Source organism: Heterocephalus glaber, unplaced genomic scaffold, assembly GCF_053883595.1.
Source record: "Heterocephalus glaber isolate CG9 unplaced genomic scaffold, H.glaber_assembly_v1.0 deba00001497, whole genome shotgun sequence".
In the NCBI taxonomy this organism is placed as follows: domain Eukaryota; kingdom Metazoa; phylum Chordata; class Mammalia; order Rodentia; family Bathyergidae; genus Heterocephalus; species Heterocephalus glaber.
This window is the reverse complement of record NW_028258320.1, coordinates 26,660,255-26,674,406: the sequence shown is the minus strand read 5'-3', so window position 1 is coordinate 26,674,406 and position 14,152 is coordinate 26,660,255. Positions and strand designations below refer to the sequence as shown.

Sequence of the window (14,152 nt, the reverse complement as noted above, 5' to 3'; positions counted from 1 at the left end):
CTCAGCACTCTAGAAAGCTAAAGAAGAAGGATTGCAAGTTTGAGCCCAGGCTGGACAACTTAGCAACTTAGTGAGATCCTGTCTCAAAATGAAATGAGATAGACAGACAGATAAGTGGCTAGAGCTGTAGCTCAGTGTGAAATCCATGGCTTTAATTTCTGGAATAGGAAAAAAAATTATGTCTATAGCATCATGTTTTTTGTTTGTTTGTTTTTATTTTTTTTTGAGACAGGGTCTATGTGGTTCAGGCTGGCCTTGAACTCACTTTGTAGCCCAGGCTGGCCTTGAACTCTGTAATCCTCCTGCCTTAGCCTCCAGAGTGCTGGGATTACAGCCCTGTGCTACCAAGCCTGGCTTGCACTATGTTTTAAATATGCTTTGGTCATGTTATTTTCCTGATGATGATAGGACCAATGCATTTCAATGGCTAGAATGGTAAAATAAACAGAGAAACAAGGAGTTGAAAGAAATGTCTAGATTTTAATCCATTAACATACCCATGGAATAAAATACATCATTTTGGGCCAGGGATTTAGCTCAGTGGTTTCGCCACCTGCTGCGCAAGCACAAGGACCTGAGTTTGATCCCTGGTACCAAAAAAAAAAAAAAAAAAAAAATCATCATCTTTACAATGATGTATAGCACAGAGGAAAACTAGAATGAAAATTTTTTATAAATCAAGTATGTAAAAAAAAAAACCCAGAAATAAACAGGAGTATTTATGGAAGCCGCTTTATGTGCTAAATGTAGAAAATTAATTATCCTTCATATGATTAACATTATTTTCTTGGGAAGTAGGTAAAATGATTCAATAAAACAATAATTTCCTCAAAAGCCTATATTATTTCTTTCCAAAAAAATGAACCAGTTATTTTTTATGACTTCATCAAACGGTGATGAACAACAACAAAACCCTAAGAATTTCCAAAACAGTAATTAGGATCATTGTTTTCATTATTGATAAACTACATTTCATTACTTAAAAAAACTAAATTTTATAAATAGCATTTTCAATACCAACCTGTCCAAATGTTCAGACTAAGCAGGCAGTTGCTGTTAGAACACTCTTGGAAACAGTTTATAAGATTTTTGATACAGCACTTGGTACTATAGAGCACCACTTTATCTGGAATTTATTAAGGACACAAATAAACCCATTCCCCCTCACTTCAAGCTAACTTTTAGCCATACTGGCTTGTCACCAGCCCCTTCTCAGAACTCTGTACAGATTCAGAATCCATTATCAGAAATCCTTGTGGCCAAAAAGCTTTAGAATGCAGAACTTTTCAGATTTTAGAAAGGTACCTGTGAATATTATGGACACCTCCACTAGAGTCTTGGGACACCATCCCGTAAGCAAAGAATTTTTACTTTTGCAGCAAAACATATGAAATTCACACTAAGTGTGATAAATACAGACTATAAATAGCTTCACATAAGGTCAGGTCAGGTTTGGCTGCCAAATGATTTCAGATTGGGTCAGGTTTTGCCGCCAAAGAAGGAGAGAAAATTTTTCAGATTTTCATTTTGGATTTTGCAGTTATGGAGAAAAGACTGTGAGCTGATCAGAACCTTACTTTACTTTTACAAGGCCTGCTCACAATCTGTGCCTCAAGGTGGCTATATATAAAATAAATTTATATCACGTTTCTTCTGTCTTCTTTCTGATAAAAAAATTTTTTTTTAAATTTCCAGATAAGCCTACTCACCAAGTATGATTGTTAAAAGGTAGAATTATATTAAAGGTATATGATTTAATTCCTGCAAAATGCACATTAACATTGGGCAAAGACAACATGGAAATCTGTGTACTAAAATGAACAAAGTACAATGCTAAATTCAAGAAAATACCATTACAAATTAATTATTGGAGGAGAGGAGAAGTCAAATTTTGTGTCTCCAGGATGTAGATGCATAAGACATGAAATCATTTGAAGTGCCTATTAACAATAAAGTTGATAGCATTTGTGAAAGTAAGATTAACAAACAATAGGAAGAATATAGAGTAAAAACAGAAGATATTTAAAATTTCTACCGAAATAAGATGAAGAGAAAAAAAAAAACTTGATAGGGGGACATACAGTAAAGTGGAAAAAGACATAAAAGCCACTTGCTATGTAGTGTATCATTAGCCCTTCAAATGTAACAATGCATTGAATGTGTGATCATGCTCAGTGAACCACTGCTTAAATCATCCTTGCCACCAACAAAAGATTTTCAGAGGTGATTTGCATATACTGTAATAGTGAGCAAATTAAGCAATGTCCAAACACAAGGGTGAAAATTACAAGTCAGTGCAACTGCCATGTGTTCAAGGCATGCTGGCACACCCTCTGTTTAGGGAGAGGGCACGGCATTTTCCAGGCATTTTAATCAAGGCCCAGAACACAAGAACAAACAGCACAGTGAAATTCCATCCAGATCAAGAATACTGACTGACAATCAGAGATGGATACTCTCTTGACTCTCTCAAAAAAATGTATACGCATTTGGATAATTTAACCTTCATCAAAGAAAAAAGAAGCACGTCTCTTGGGCCTAAGGCAAGCCCATGATTGTCTGGGAGAGAAGGAAAAGAGAAAGGGAGGGAGAGAGGGCAACAATAACCATGAAAAGTACTTTAAATAAAGCAAATTATTTTGTAATCTTTTTTTTTTTTGGACCAGGGGTCGAACTCAGGTTCTTGTGCTTGTGCAGCAGGCAGTGAAACCACTGAGCTAAATCCCTAGCCCTGTAATCTTAAAATGAAAAGGGCAAATGAACTGAAATGATGAAAATCCCTTTTCTGACGTTCCCTAAAAAATAAGAAAGCTCATTGAAATGGGATTTATTATGTGGTAGAATCTTTACCATGTTGGCATTTTTACTAAAAGAGTAGGAATCTGACCTCACTATTTATCTGATAAAACCTTTTGGTAAACCCCAGGACAAAAAAAAAAGAAGTCTTTAATTCAGATTTTTAGGGACAGTCATTGTCTTTTTCTCTATTCTTGTACTTGCTACTATATACCCCTGCAGTCTCTATTCCAAATGTACAAACAAATGTTTAGATTACTGAGCACGCCAGGATGGTCCAACCTCCCTCCTTCTTTCGCTCCACACTCCCTTAACTAGAAGGCGCTTACTCTGTTACTCGGGAAACACATATATTACCAATAGCGACTCAAGCATGACTTCCCCTATCCATCCTTTCTTGATCTCAAAATGAAATTTATCACTTTTTCCATTCTGCCACCAAGGGGACCTGAATTCGACTTTATTTGGTACCCTTAACCTTTCTACATAGACTAGTTTATTGCAGCTGGCTCTGGCCTAATAATTGAAGACTCCCTGCATACCATCTGCTGTCTAAATTGAGGTGATAGAAAGAACTTCAATCACCATATTACAATATCAAAGTGGGGAACTAGGATAGTATAATCTTTCTTTGGATGGACTGAATTTCAACACCCCTACTCACCCAAATCTATATGTCAAAATCCTAACTTCCAATGTGACTGTATTAGATTTGGAGATAGGGCTATTCAGATGTAATTAAAGTTAACAAAGTCAGGGTCATGGTGGGGGGACAGAATCCTAGTCCAGCAGGACAAGTGGCCTCACCTGAAGATATCTCCCTCATCACAACAGACATGCAGTGAAGAAGGGCCATGTAAATGGACAAAGAGAAGTTGATAACCTGCAAATGAGGAGGAGGGCCTCCACCAGAATATGACCATGTTGGTACTGTGACTTCAGACCTCTCATTTCCAGAACTGTTAAAAAATAAATTTCTATTATTGAAGCCCAGTATATGGTATTTTGTTATAGCACCATGAACTGACTAATACAGATGCTAAGGGAACAGATTCACTAAATGTCACTCTGTACATTTTGTCTTTGGTGGCTGGTTACCTAAGCACTTCTGCAGTACACAGCAGGGCAGTATGTGCTCATTTGTCATTTCTTCTCCAGGATCAGCCCCTCTACGGCAAGTCTGAAATTCCACCATGACGACCAGTTTTGTGTTTAGGTGCTGTCATTCTAAAACCTCTTTTGAGAAAATTTGGTTTAATTGATTATTTTCATTTTATTGTCTTAATATTCCTGGTCACTGAACCAGGTATATGGCCTCCATTTGATTATTCCATCAAAGGCACAACGTCAAGTTAGAAGCAGTACTAGATAAGAACTTAGGTCTTCTGACTTTTAATAAATACTCTCCTTTTAACTAGTATAAGGATAAACAGCTGTGGGATATGGAGACACACACATGCTCTCTTGACATTTTAGAACAAAATATAGAAATTATTAGAAAAAAATTTCCTAACAGCGATTTGAATGTTTATATTCCTTAGAAAAATATAAAATATTTTGTGCTCTGTGCTAACAAAGGAATAATATAATGGTTCCATTGCATACTCAATACTAAGTATGTCCCATGAGAGGCTTCATACCCAAATGCCCCAAGCATGTCATCTGTTCTCCTGAAAACACTCAATACCAATGACTAACTTTAAAGGCCACTTGACATATATTCCTATAAAAAAAAGGATTTTACACTAAGTTTTATATTTAAAGAATTCCACATACAAATAGAAAATATTTTAAATGTTTAGGAAGCTTATTGTCCCAACCTGCTAAAGCAGGTTGCATGTGTTTCCCACCTGGAATGTTGCATTTGACCACACCCACCAGTGCTGCAGTAAGGTCATCTGGAACACCCAGGAACCTTCTGAATTATTTGGCTCAGAATGAAATGGAATACACAGGTATATTTTATCATTGATTTTTAAATAAATAAATATAGATTTAAATAATTTTAAACTAACATATATTTAACTATATTTATTTAAATAACTAAATATTACAAGCTAAAAGCAGCAATAAAAGAACATATCCTTTATCCAGACACGATGAGGAGAAAAGGCCCACTCATTTAAAAGATAACTCTAGATATGTGTCTCTTCTAATACTGAAAATTCTTGGTGAATTCTGGTCAGTAAACTGGTAGAGATAATTCAGTGGGACATTAGTGTCAATGGCATATAAGGCAGCATGGTAACCGCTTGCTGAAGTGAATACCAGAAGGTTCATTATGGCCAAGGAAGAGGGCTGGTATCTGATAACCTGAAAAAGCAGAAAGTACTGAGTGCCCTGACCATATAAGGTGCTGTGCCAATCAGGAAGACTGACTGTCTTCTTACCAGGACAAATCAAGAGATCTAAAGAACAGGGAAAGAGCTGGGTTTGACCTTTAAGAATGGGTGGGATTATACCAATTGGGCTGGCACAGAAATGCTTTCTCAGTGCACAAAGGACAAGCATCAGAAGAAACATTTTGATTCAAGGAGTGGTTATAACTCAAACCTGGATAGTCAGATATGAATGGAGTGACTGGTGAGGAGGGAGAAAACTTGGGTGTGAGGACAGGTTATACTGTGAAGGGTCTCCAGGCCCATGGTCAGGAATTTGTATTTCACTGGGTCAACAGTAAGGCATTTAGAAGGTAATAGGCAGAGTGTGATGATTGAGGCTGTTATAAAAAATTGCTTGGCAACAGCTAGGAAAAGTGTGGCATGAAAGAAGAAGGAATCAAAGCAATTGATTTAGTGCTATGCTCTGATCAGGATAATCTTATATGAAGAGAAATGAAACACAGCCAGGGAAATTTCAAGGTAGAGAAGGAAAGAAAAAAAGCCATGTCAAAGGACTCCACATAAAAGCTCCATGATTTACAACCAGCCCAGCCACTGCTCACTTTAATTTGGATTGCACTGTCATGGCTCATGTGTCTGTTGGAGCTCTCTATGACACTCTGTGTTCAGAATCATGGTGGAAGCTGTCAGGCACTTAAGGCCATATCTCATAAACATGAGCAAAGTTGACAGTTTTCCTTGAGACCAGTGCCATTCCGCTAGGCATTACACAAATCATCCATTCTGTGAAGCTGAGACCTACTCCCTGGGGAAACCAGACCAGCACCTCTGTAACATCATCAACCCCTGCTGAGACAATGTACCAGAACTCAGGGCTGACTTAGAGCCGGTCTGCACAGCTTCATGGTCTGTAAGATGCTGAACCACTGTCCTAGAATGCTGGCATGTCCCTTGACGTGACCTCAGCACAGCATATTCAAATGAATTGTTTCATAAATAATAAATAGATTAGGAATTTTTTTTAAATGACTGATATATCCAACCAGTAGTTGACATCTTTTATCCTCTCTACTATAACCAACCATTCTCTGTGTGTCCACTGGTTAAGCATACATGAGATTGGGACAAGGAGGCATTTTAAAGAGACATAATTATATTTAACAGTCCCTGAAATTAAAATATAACATCTGGGGATTTTGGCTAGAGATTAAAAAATAATACATCTTCTCCTTAAATAGCTATGAACAATAATCCTATTTTAGGAATTTATTTTTCTTTGTTACAGATATACTACTATCTTTTCCATTGGTGGCACGCCCAAAAACCAACAGTTTATAAACCACAATGGATCAAAACCAAATGCTAGGGTATTACCTTTTTCCCCATTTGAAAATCTATTAAAAAGTTAGAGACACATTTTAAGGTACACAGAGTCAAGAAAACCAAAACGAATCTACAGGTTTACTATAACCATCTATGTTACATTCGTGATTCTTCAGTTGACATGGAAATCAAAATTAATTGTATGAATTATAATGGAGAAATTAGGGATATGGCTGTATAACAGTAGGGCTGAATACAAATCTGAAATTTGTCAGCCATAAAGTGATCAATAATTAAAATGGAGTTCACCTCCATGCTGTAATTTTAAAGTATAACTACAGGTTTCCCTAAGTTTGCCTAAAATTTGTGTTAACACTAAACATCTATACCATAATAATATTCATTAGTAATTGTACCCTGTTGATTAACAAGCATTCTGGAAAATTTAAAGGGAAAAACACACCCACCCATATAATTAGGACATGTGTTTACTTAATATCCTGAATATCACTATGAAAAAACACGCCAGTTTGGTGAAATCTAAATGACTATATTTAACTGTTTAAATATTTTAGCAATGTATCTGAGTTGTGATGTTTTTCTCCAACACAGAACACACCCATTAACAGACCAGAAAAAAACAAAAGCATTCCTATTCTAGCAGCTTCTTATAGCTAAAGCCAATCTCTCTCAAAAATCCAGTGTATTTTAAGATTACTTCCTTCCCGGAGCTAGAGAACAATAAAGATAACATGTTGCTTATTCATTTCTTACCTTTTTTCCTTTCCTTTTCCTGTGGGCAGGTTTGGTATTTTTCTCCTTTGGTTCTTCACTCATCTTTCCTTTAAATCAGGTGAGTTTATAAAGGACAGGAGATCACCGCCCGTATTCCAACATCCAAAACCAAGACAAAGAGTCAAAGCATCGAGACCAAAGTCCATTTAGGGGTGCTCCCCAGGCAAAGCAGCCGCTGTTTAAACCCAGCCCCTGCTGCTGTCAGAGAGAGGCGGACTGCTAATGTATCCCTGCTCAGCTTTCCTTGGGAAGAAACTGGGTGTTCTCCACATCAAACACTCAATTATTCCTCTAAAGAAAAATCAATATTTTAGCCTTTCATTTTGAACTAGTCATTACCCTGAGATAAGATCTTGACAAGACTTTGTTGCTTGTTCCTCCACAGTGATTCCAGCTTGTAAATGGTGAGAGAGAAAGAGAAAGACACACACACACACACACACACACACACACACACACACACACACCCTCACACACACAGAAATAAGCTACAGACTGCTGACAAGTCTGCAAAGCCTTCCCAGGGGCTGATTTGCTGCTTCGTGCCGGCTGGGAAGCCGAATGTAAATTGCTCTCTCAGCTGCTAGCCTCCCCTGTGGACACATGTGTTGAATGTATCAGGGCAAACCCGAGGAGGCAGGCAGAGGTTGGTAGGCAGGGTGATAAAAGATCAGGTTACTGCTTCCTAAGAAAACACTCAATGATTCAAACAATAACCGAGACCTACTAGTACCACTGGAGCAGTCACAGGCTACATTTTCTTCATCATTAGTTTTAATATAAGATAAAGCAAAACGATGGGCAACTTTGCCTATCTTCAGGTAAGGATTTGTATTGAAAGGTCAATAACAGGAAGCCCTCTACCCCATTTACCACTATTTGTATTCAATCATTGTTTTTCTTCCATGAATATATCAAGCAACCAACAGAACAGAATATTCAGGAAATATTACGGGCAAAGCTGCTACGTCTGTGGCAGAAACATTCTGTGCTTCTGGACTGTGTTAAGGGCAGTGCAGGTCTCAGATCACATTACACACTCCAGCTGCCCTGACCACACACCATGCTCACACTCCATGCTGTAAGCCATCCTTAGCTCAAGGCTTGGAGCTATTTTCTGGGCATCTGCAGGACTCACATCTGGGCAGAGATGCCCTGGCTATGCATTCCTTCCACTGAAACACAGCTGAATTACTGCCAGAAGCTGTCACTTAAGCATCTTTGGAAGAGTTCCATATACATTTTGGTTCAGGAAAGAATAAGGTTCAAGGAGCTACCTAGGCACCACCAAGATGGAGATGGGTCACTTTGTGCAGATAGCTGACACAGATATGGGGAGGAAGCAGGAAACAAGGGGAAAGGGGAGAAAAAAGTGAAGCACAGATTCCATTCCATGACTAGGAGACAGAAGTCAAAAACAAACACATTATTTCCTTACTACAACAGTTTTATCCAGGAGAAATGGATTCTAATTAGTATAAACGACAGCTGTACAGAGACAAACCAGTCACAAAGGGCTCATTTTCAGTGGTGTGTATGGGAAGACTTATTAGTGCTCAAGGAAATGACACTAAAATAGGGAACGGAAAAGGTGACGCTGTTTATGCTGAGGTATATTCCCCACTTTTTATTTATTATGCAAACAGGGTTTGTGTCTATATTCACCAATACTCTGTCCCTACTCCTTGAACCCCAGACTCCCAGAAGGTATGAGTATGAGGGAAGCTTGAAATGGTTTTCCCTTAGCTGAACAGCCCAGGGACAGAAATACAAATGACCACCTCAGGAAGCCATAGGGACCCTAGGAACTGTGGTTAGCTAGATAGGTTCCTTTCTAGTGTGAAGTTCCACATTTCTCGCAATAACACACATCTCAGGAAGTGTGGCGTGGCCAGAATGCTCACTGTTGTGGAGCGTGCAACCCCCACATGCCAAGTGTGTGTTCAGACTTTGAAATGCTGCTTTTCCACAGTTCCCACTCTCGGCTGCTGTTTGAGAATCTTCCTCTTGCTGTGCAGTTAAAGACAGAAAATCCCAATGGAGTAGAATAAGCTCTCAGTGATCCAACCCTTGCTCACCTTAGGGAAATCTGGGAATTTCAGGTAATTTCATTGCTTCCATCAATCTTTTATTGTAATTAGGTGAGCTTGGGCTTTTGGCTATGTGCCTTTGTAAGAACGAAGATGAAGAATGTATTTTATGCACATTTTTCAGAAACTGAGCTTCTACACAGGTGGATTCAAGTCAGACTTTTACACCTAAATCCCCCCATTCTCTACTAGGCAAGCAACAGCGATAGTATGTCTATGTGTAACTTATCTATATCAGAATCCTAACATCTTGATTCATCTCCCCAGAAAAGCCTTTGTCAACCACGATTTACTGAGTATACATAGGATAGAAGGCACTTTAGTGAAAAAAATGGAGGGCATACAAAAATTGAGATAAAATCTTGCCTGTTCATATACAAATTTACAAATTAACTAGGATCATGAAATATACAAAACATAGCTAACATGAAAATGTCTGGCTAAGGGTATAGCTCAAGAATATGTGTTTGGCAAAAGGTCAGGGTGATAGCTTTTTAAACTAAAAATGTATTTAAATTGAAGCAACATTTAGGAAACTAATGGTATAAACTTGAATTGACAATAAATGAAATCATGACTCAGGTTAAGTGTTAGCCCATTTCTTTGCTAAAGAATAAATCTGACTATATTTATTTGTATATACAATGCTTATATTATAAGCTAAAGTGCTCTCTGCTGGCTGGATGCAAAAAAACAGGACCTTTAAAGACAGGATTATAGGGGAAACTTCTGCCAAAGATCATTTGAAGGAATAATTATCCTTACTCATGAAGAACTTATAAATCTGACTGAATAACTTTAAGATGTCACATTGTATAATCAAATCTGATAGAAAACCCAACTTTGAAAATTAATTTTAAAGTATGTTAAATTATTTAAGTAATACAATGTATCATTTCAATTTATATTTTAATAATAAATGTGTGTGACATGTAACATATTTTATGTATATTTTCTGAATTAGTTAAGTCATAGACATTTTATAAAGAAAAAATAATTACATCTCTAAAATTCCATAAGGCAAAACAAAGCTTCTATGTTAGTATTAAGGCCATAAAACAACACAAAATCATAGTAATTTAATTTCTAACAATCTAAAACATATTTTACACAATCAAATTTCCTTTCAACTTGAAAAATTAAAATAATTTGGACTTAATAAATAAAAAATGTATTACTTATTATTTAATTTCATTTTTGTACACCTGCACTTTACAAATATGTATTCATGATAATTATTTTAATATACCCAAAGGTGTAACAGTACATTTTAAATTATAATTGCTCTGTGTAAAGAGTAATTTGATTGATTCAAACACAGTTGAGGGGTGATTACCTATTCCAAAAATATTAAATGTTAACTACTTTCTAATGGTAATCTCTTTTTTACCCAAATTAGAAAATTCTCCAGCCCTTGAAGAAGTTAAATTTAGCCTAAGAAAATTCTTATAAACTAATTATAAATCTGAAAATAAAACTCTCTTCACTGAGTTCACCGAGGGGAAAGCAGAGCTGAGTTAATAATATTCACATACGACACTCCATAGAACTGACTCCAGGCTTCGAGTTTACTCCAGATAGAAACGATCGACTAGTTGATACATATCTGAGACAGTTCTATTTTTAAATTAAATAACTCGCATAAGAGGACACTAACGAGAGCCAACTTAAGTCTTGTAGAACAGATCTATTTTTAAAATGAAAGTGGCTTACCATAGGAGAAATAACGGGAAGGGGTTATCAGTAAGCACATTTTTAAGCTACCTCCTGTATACAATTCACCTGAAAACATTAACATGAAATACATTTTCTCGACTAATATTAAACTACATAGGTTTAAAGGTAACAAAAATTCCACTGAAGGTCAGTAGAAATGCCCATATGAATATGCTGATTTTATTTTTAAGAGTAGGACATCATGTACTTAATGGAATTTACCCTGCTCACTGGCGCATTCAAGTAGTTACTAAATCATACTAGCAGCATTCCTTTGATACTACTCATTAGTCCTCGATGTTTAAAGTACTTGTGAAGTTAAAGATGAACCTACTGACAAATATACTGCTTTTCTGTGAACCATGGAATCTTTACAGCTGAGTGAAACACTGACATACTATTCTCTCTACCCTGACCTGTGACCCTGACAAGTCTTCCCCAAAGTCTCCCACCCAGTCCATAGCAGAGCTGGGATTGCTCCTTCGAAGGGCTTTCTTTCCCCCACACCTGTATCTCCCAGAGAGTGAAAAACAGACTCACAGTGAGATCTGAGATGGTAGTCAATGCTAGGCAAACTTGACTTTGTCATGCATTTACTTTAAATTAAAAAAAAAAAAAAAAAAAGCAGCAGCCGCAGCTAGAGAACATTTGCTGGAACCATTTCTGTGAGACGTTGGTGTTTCTTTTGCCCTACTTTGTGTGAATGTCAGCACAGAAGGGAACAGGAGAAAGAATATGATGGGAAATAGGTGGTCACTTTCATAAATTATACTAGCCACTCTTTTTCCCACAGAGTTGGGGTTGTCTTAGGCTAATGGTGGGCTTATGTTATTTCCACAACTGTGACCATGGCTGCTGCATCCTCCTGCATGCCTACCACCTTCAGGGGTATGCCTGGAGCCCTGAACTATTGGGCCACAGTAAAAACTTATAACTATGTAAAGTATCAAAGTGTAATTATACTTCTCAAAGACACTATATTTCATATAATGTCTTGCTTTTTCTCATATAATGAAAACATTCAAAGAAACATGTTTTATGTATATATTCTTCTAGCCTTGAATCTTCAATCTTCATATTGAAAAATGACACAGTGGCATTTGTTATAGCTACTGAAAATTCAGTCAGATAAGGGACCTGAAGTGAATTAAATTGGGACAAGGAGGCTGGGCCCAGTGGATCATGCCTGTAATACCAGAACTCAGAAGACTGAGGTAGGAGGATCATAAGTTTGAGGGAGCTTGGCTATACAGTGAGACTTGTCTCAAAAAAGAGAGAGAGAGAATGAGACAGAAAATAAGTTTTTATTCATTCTCAAATATGTACATGATTTTTGATATATCCAACAGCCATCTGTAATGTTTATCAATACTTTTTTATAATTGAGTTTTTAACCTAGATGAGCTGTAACCAACACTATCAATGAAATTATGATTTCGATGTGCTAGTTCCAGTTTTTGACAGTGTGTTGGAACCCTCCAGGCAGGCCCATGGCAAGACTTTCCTGTTTTGTTCTGGGTGTTCTTTCTTTCCTGATTATTCAGCCATGTGCCTGTTAAAATATAATGATATAATCAAAGTGGATTAGTAAAACAGGGAGAGACAGAATGTTCAAAGAGACATGGCTAGTAAATGGGTGGTTTGCTTTTTGTTTATTTCCTTCCCTGAACCTTTGCATTTTTACCAGTATGATTTTTGAGCAGGGTAATTTTCTTTTGCTAGACTAACAATTCTCTTAAGAGACTTACTGATATTTACATGTCTTTTGTGAGGTGAGGGACTAATGAGTCATTTCTTTGATCCTCCCTAAATTCATGTGTTTTACTTAAGAACAATAAGGCTCCTAGATGATTTTAAAAGGACCATAGCAACACATTCTAAAGACAGTCTCCTACTTTGTAAAAGTTTCCAGCAATGCTAATATTAAAATGATTAAGAACTATGGCCACTTATATTTGGATCCACACCCACATGGGGTCAGAAGTTCTGCTGGGTTTTCTTTTATTGCTATGGAAAATTCTACAAAAGATGATCTGAGCTGAGCAGGGTGCAGCATGCCTATTAATCTCAGCTACTTCGGTGGCTGAGGCAGGAGGATGGCAAGTTTGAGGCCAGTCTGGATAACACAGTGAGACCCTGTCTCAAAATAAAAAGGGCTGGGGTGTAGCTCAGTAGTAGTACATTTGCCTAGCATGTGTGAGGCCCTGGGTTCAATCCCTAGTACCACCAAAAAAGAAAAGAACAGGAAAAGAAAGATGCCCAGATACACTCTACTGAAGTCCTTTTTCATCAAATCTTATCCTAACATAGTAGCTTCTCAACTCTTCATATTCTAACTCATACAATAATATCAAGACCCTTATTCTTTCAGCTACTAAAATATAAGGTTTTAGAAAAGGAACTAGATTTTTAAAACTCATACCTTATTTTGTGGTATTTTAAATCTTTATACTGAAGTTAATGTTACCTTAAGACTGTCATGACATACTGAGTATGTCTGCTTATCTCTACCTATTATTTCATTTTGTTTAATGTTGATGCAGACACCTGAAATCATTAGTTCAAGGGACAGAAAAAGGAATGATCTAAACAGATTTTTCTTAGGGGCAAAAATTAAAAATTTTAGGAAGCAGTATAATGAAAGAAGAATTGGAGAGTCTGTAGAATGAGATCACGAGAGCTACTGTAAGTGGCTCCTGCCTTCCCTGTCCCCACCCCTGTGACATGAGGATGTTATTTTAGGGAACTTGATACTCAAAAGATGATGTTGGAATTAAAGCCAGGCCCAGGCTCCAGCCAATAGCATTTTCATAATGACATGGTTAATACTCCAATTAATTGAAAGTAATAATTATAGGGTAAGGTAATGTGGGTAATGTTAAAATAAGCTTGTATCGATCACTCATATAAATTCTCTGGATTTGTCATGGTCCTTTATCCAAATTTCTCTGGCCAAATAAGTGAGAACACATATTCCTCTTGAAGTGAGGGATTCCTCGGCAACATTAGTCCTTTATAATCATCCTTGAATTATGTTTAATATTGATTCTTCTGACTCACAAAAATGCCTTCAACTTTCAATGGTTTATA

General features: G+C 37.0%; 2 protein-coding genes across 3 annotated transcripts in view; both read right to left on the bottom strand.

Moving 5' to 3' along the window:
- The window catches only part of Ank3 (ankyrin 3), a 515,763-nt gene extending 507,915 nt beyond the window's left edge, over positions 1 to 7,848 (bottom strand). Inside the window, exon 1 of one of the 2 annotated variants that reach the window (XM_087185521.1) lies at positions 7,236 to 7,848. In XM_087185521.1, coding sequence (XP_087041647.1) covers positions 7,236 to 7,298 — 63 coding nt within the window. In that variant the 5' untranslated portion in view covers positions 7,299 to 7,848. The remainder of the gene's footprint in view (positions 1 to 7,235) is intronic. The other variant, XM_087185526.1, reaches the window with a different exon arrangement.
- LOC147825611 (uncharacterized) overlaps positions 7,661 to 14,152 on the bottom strand; it is a 163,097-nt gene continuing 156,605 nt past the window's right edge. The window contains exon 2 of the mRNA XM_087185542.1: positions 7,661 to 12,614. Within this exon, the coding sequence (XP_087041668.1) occupies positions 12,599 to 12,614 (16 nt within the window). The 3' untranslated portion in view covers positions 7,661 to 12,598. The remainder of the gene's footprint in view (positions 12,615 to 14,152) is intronic.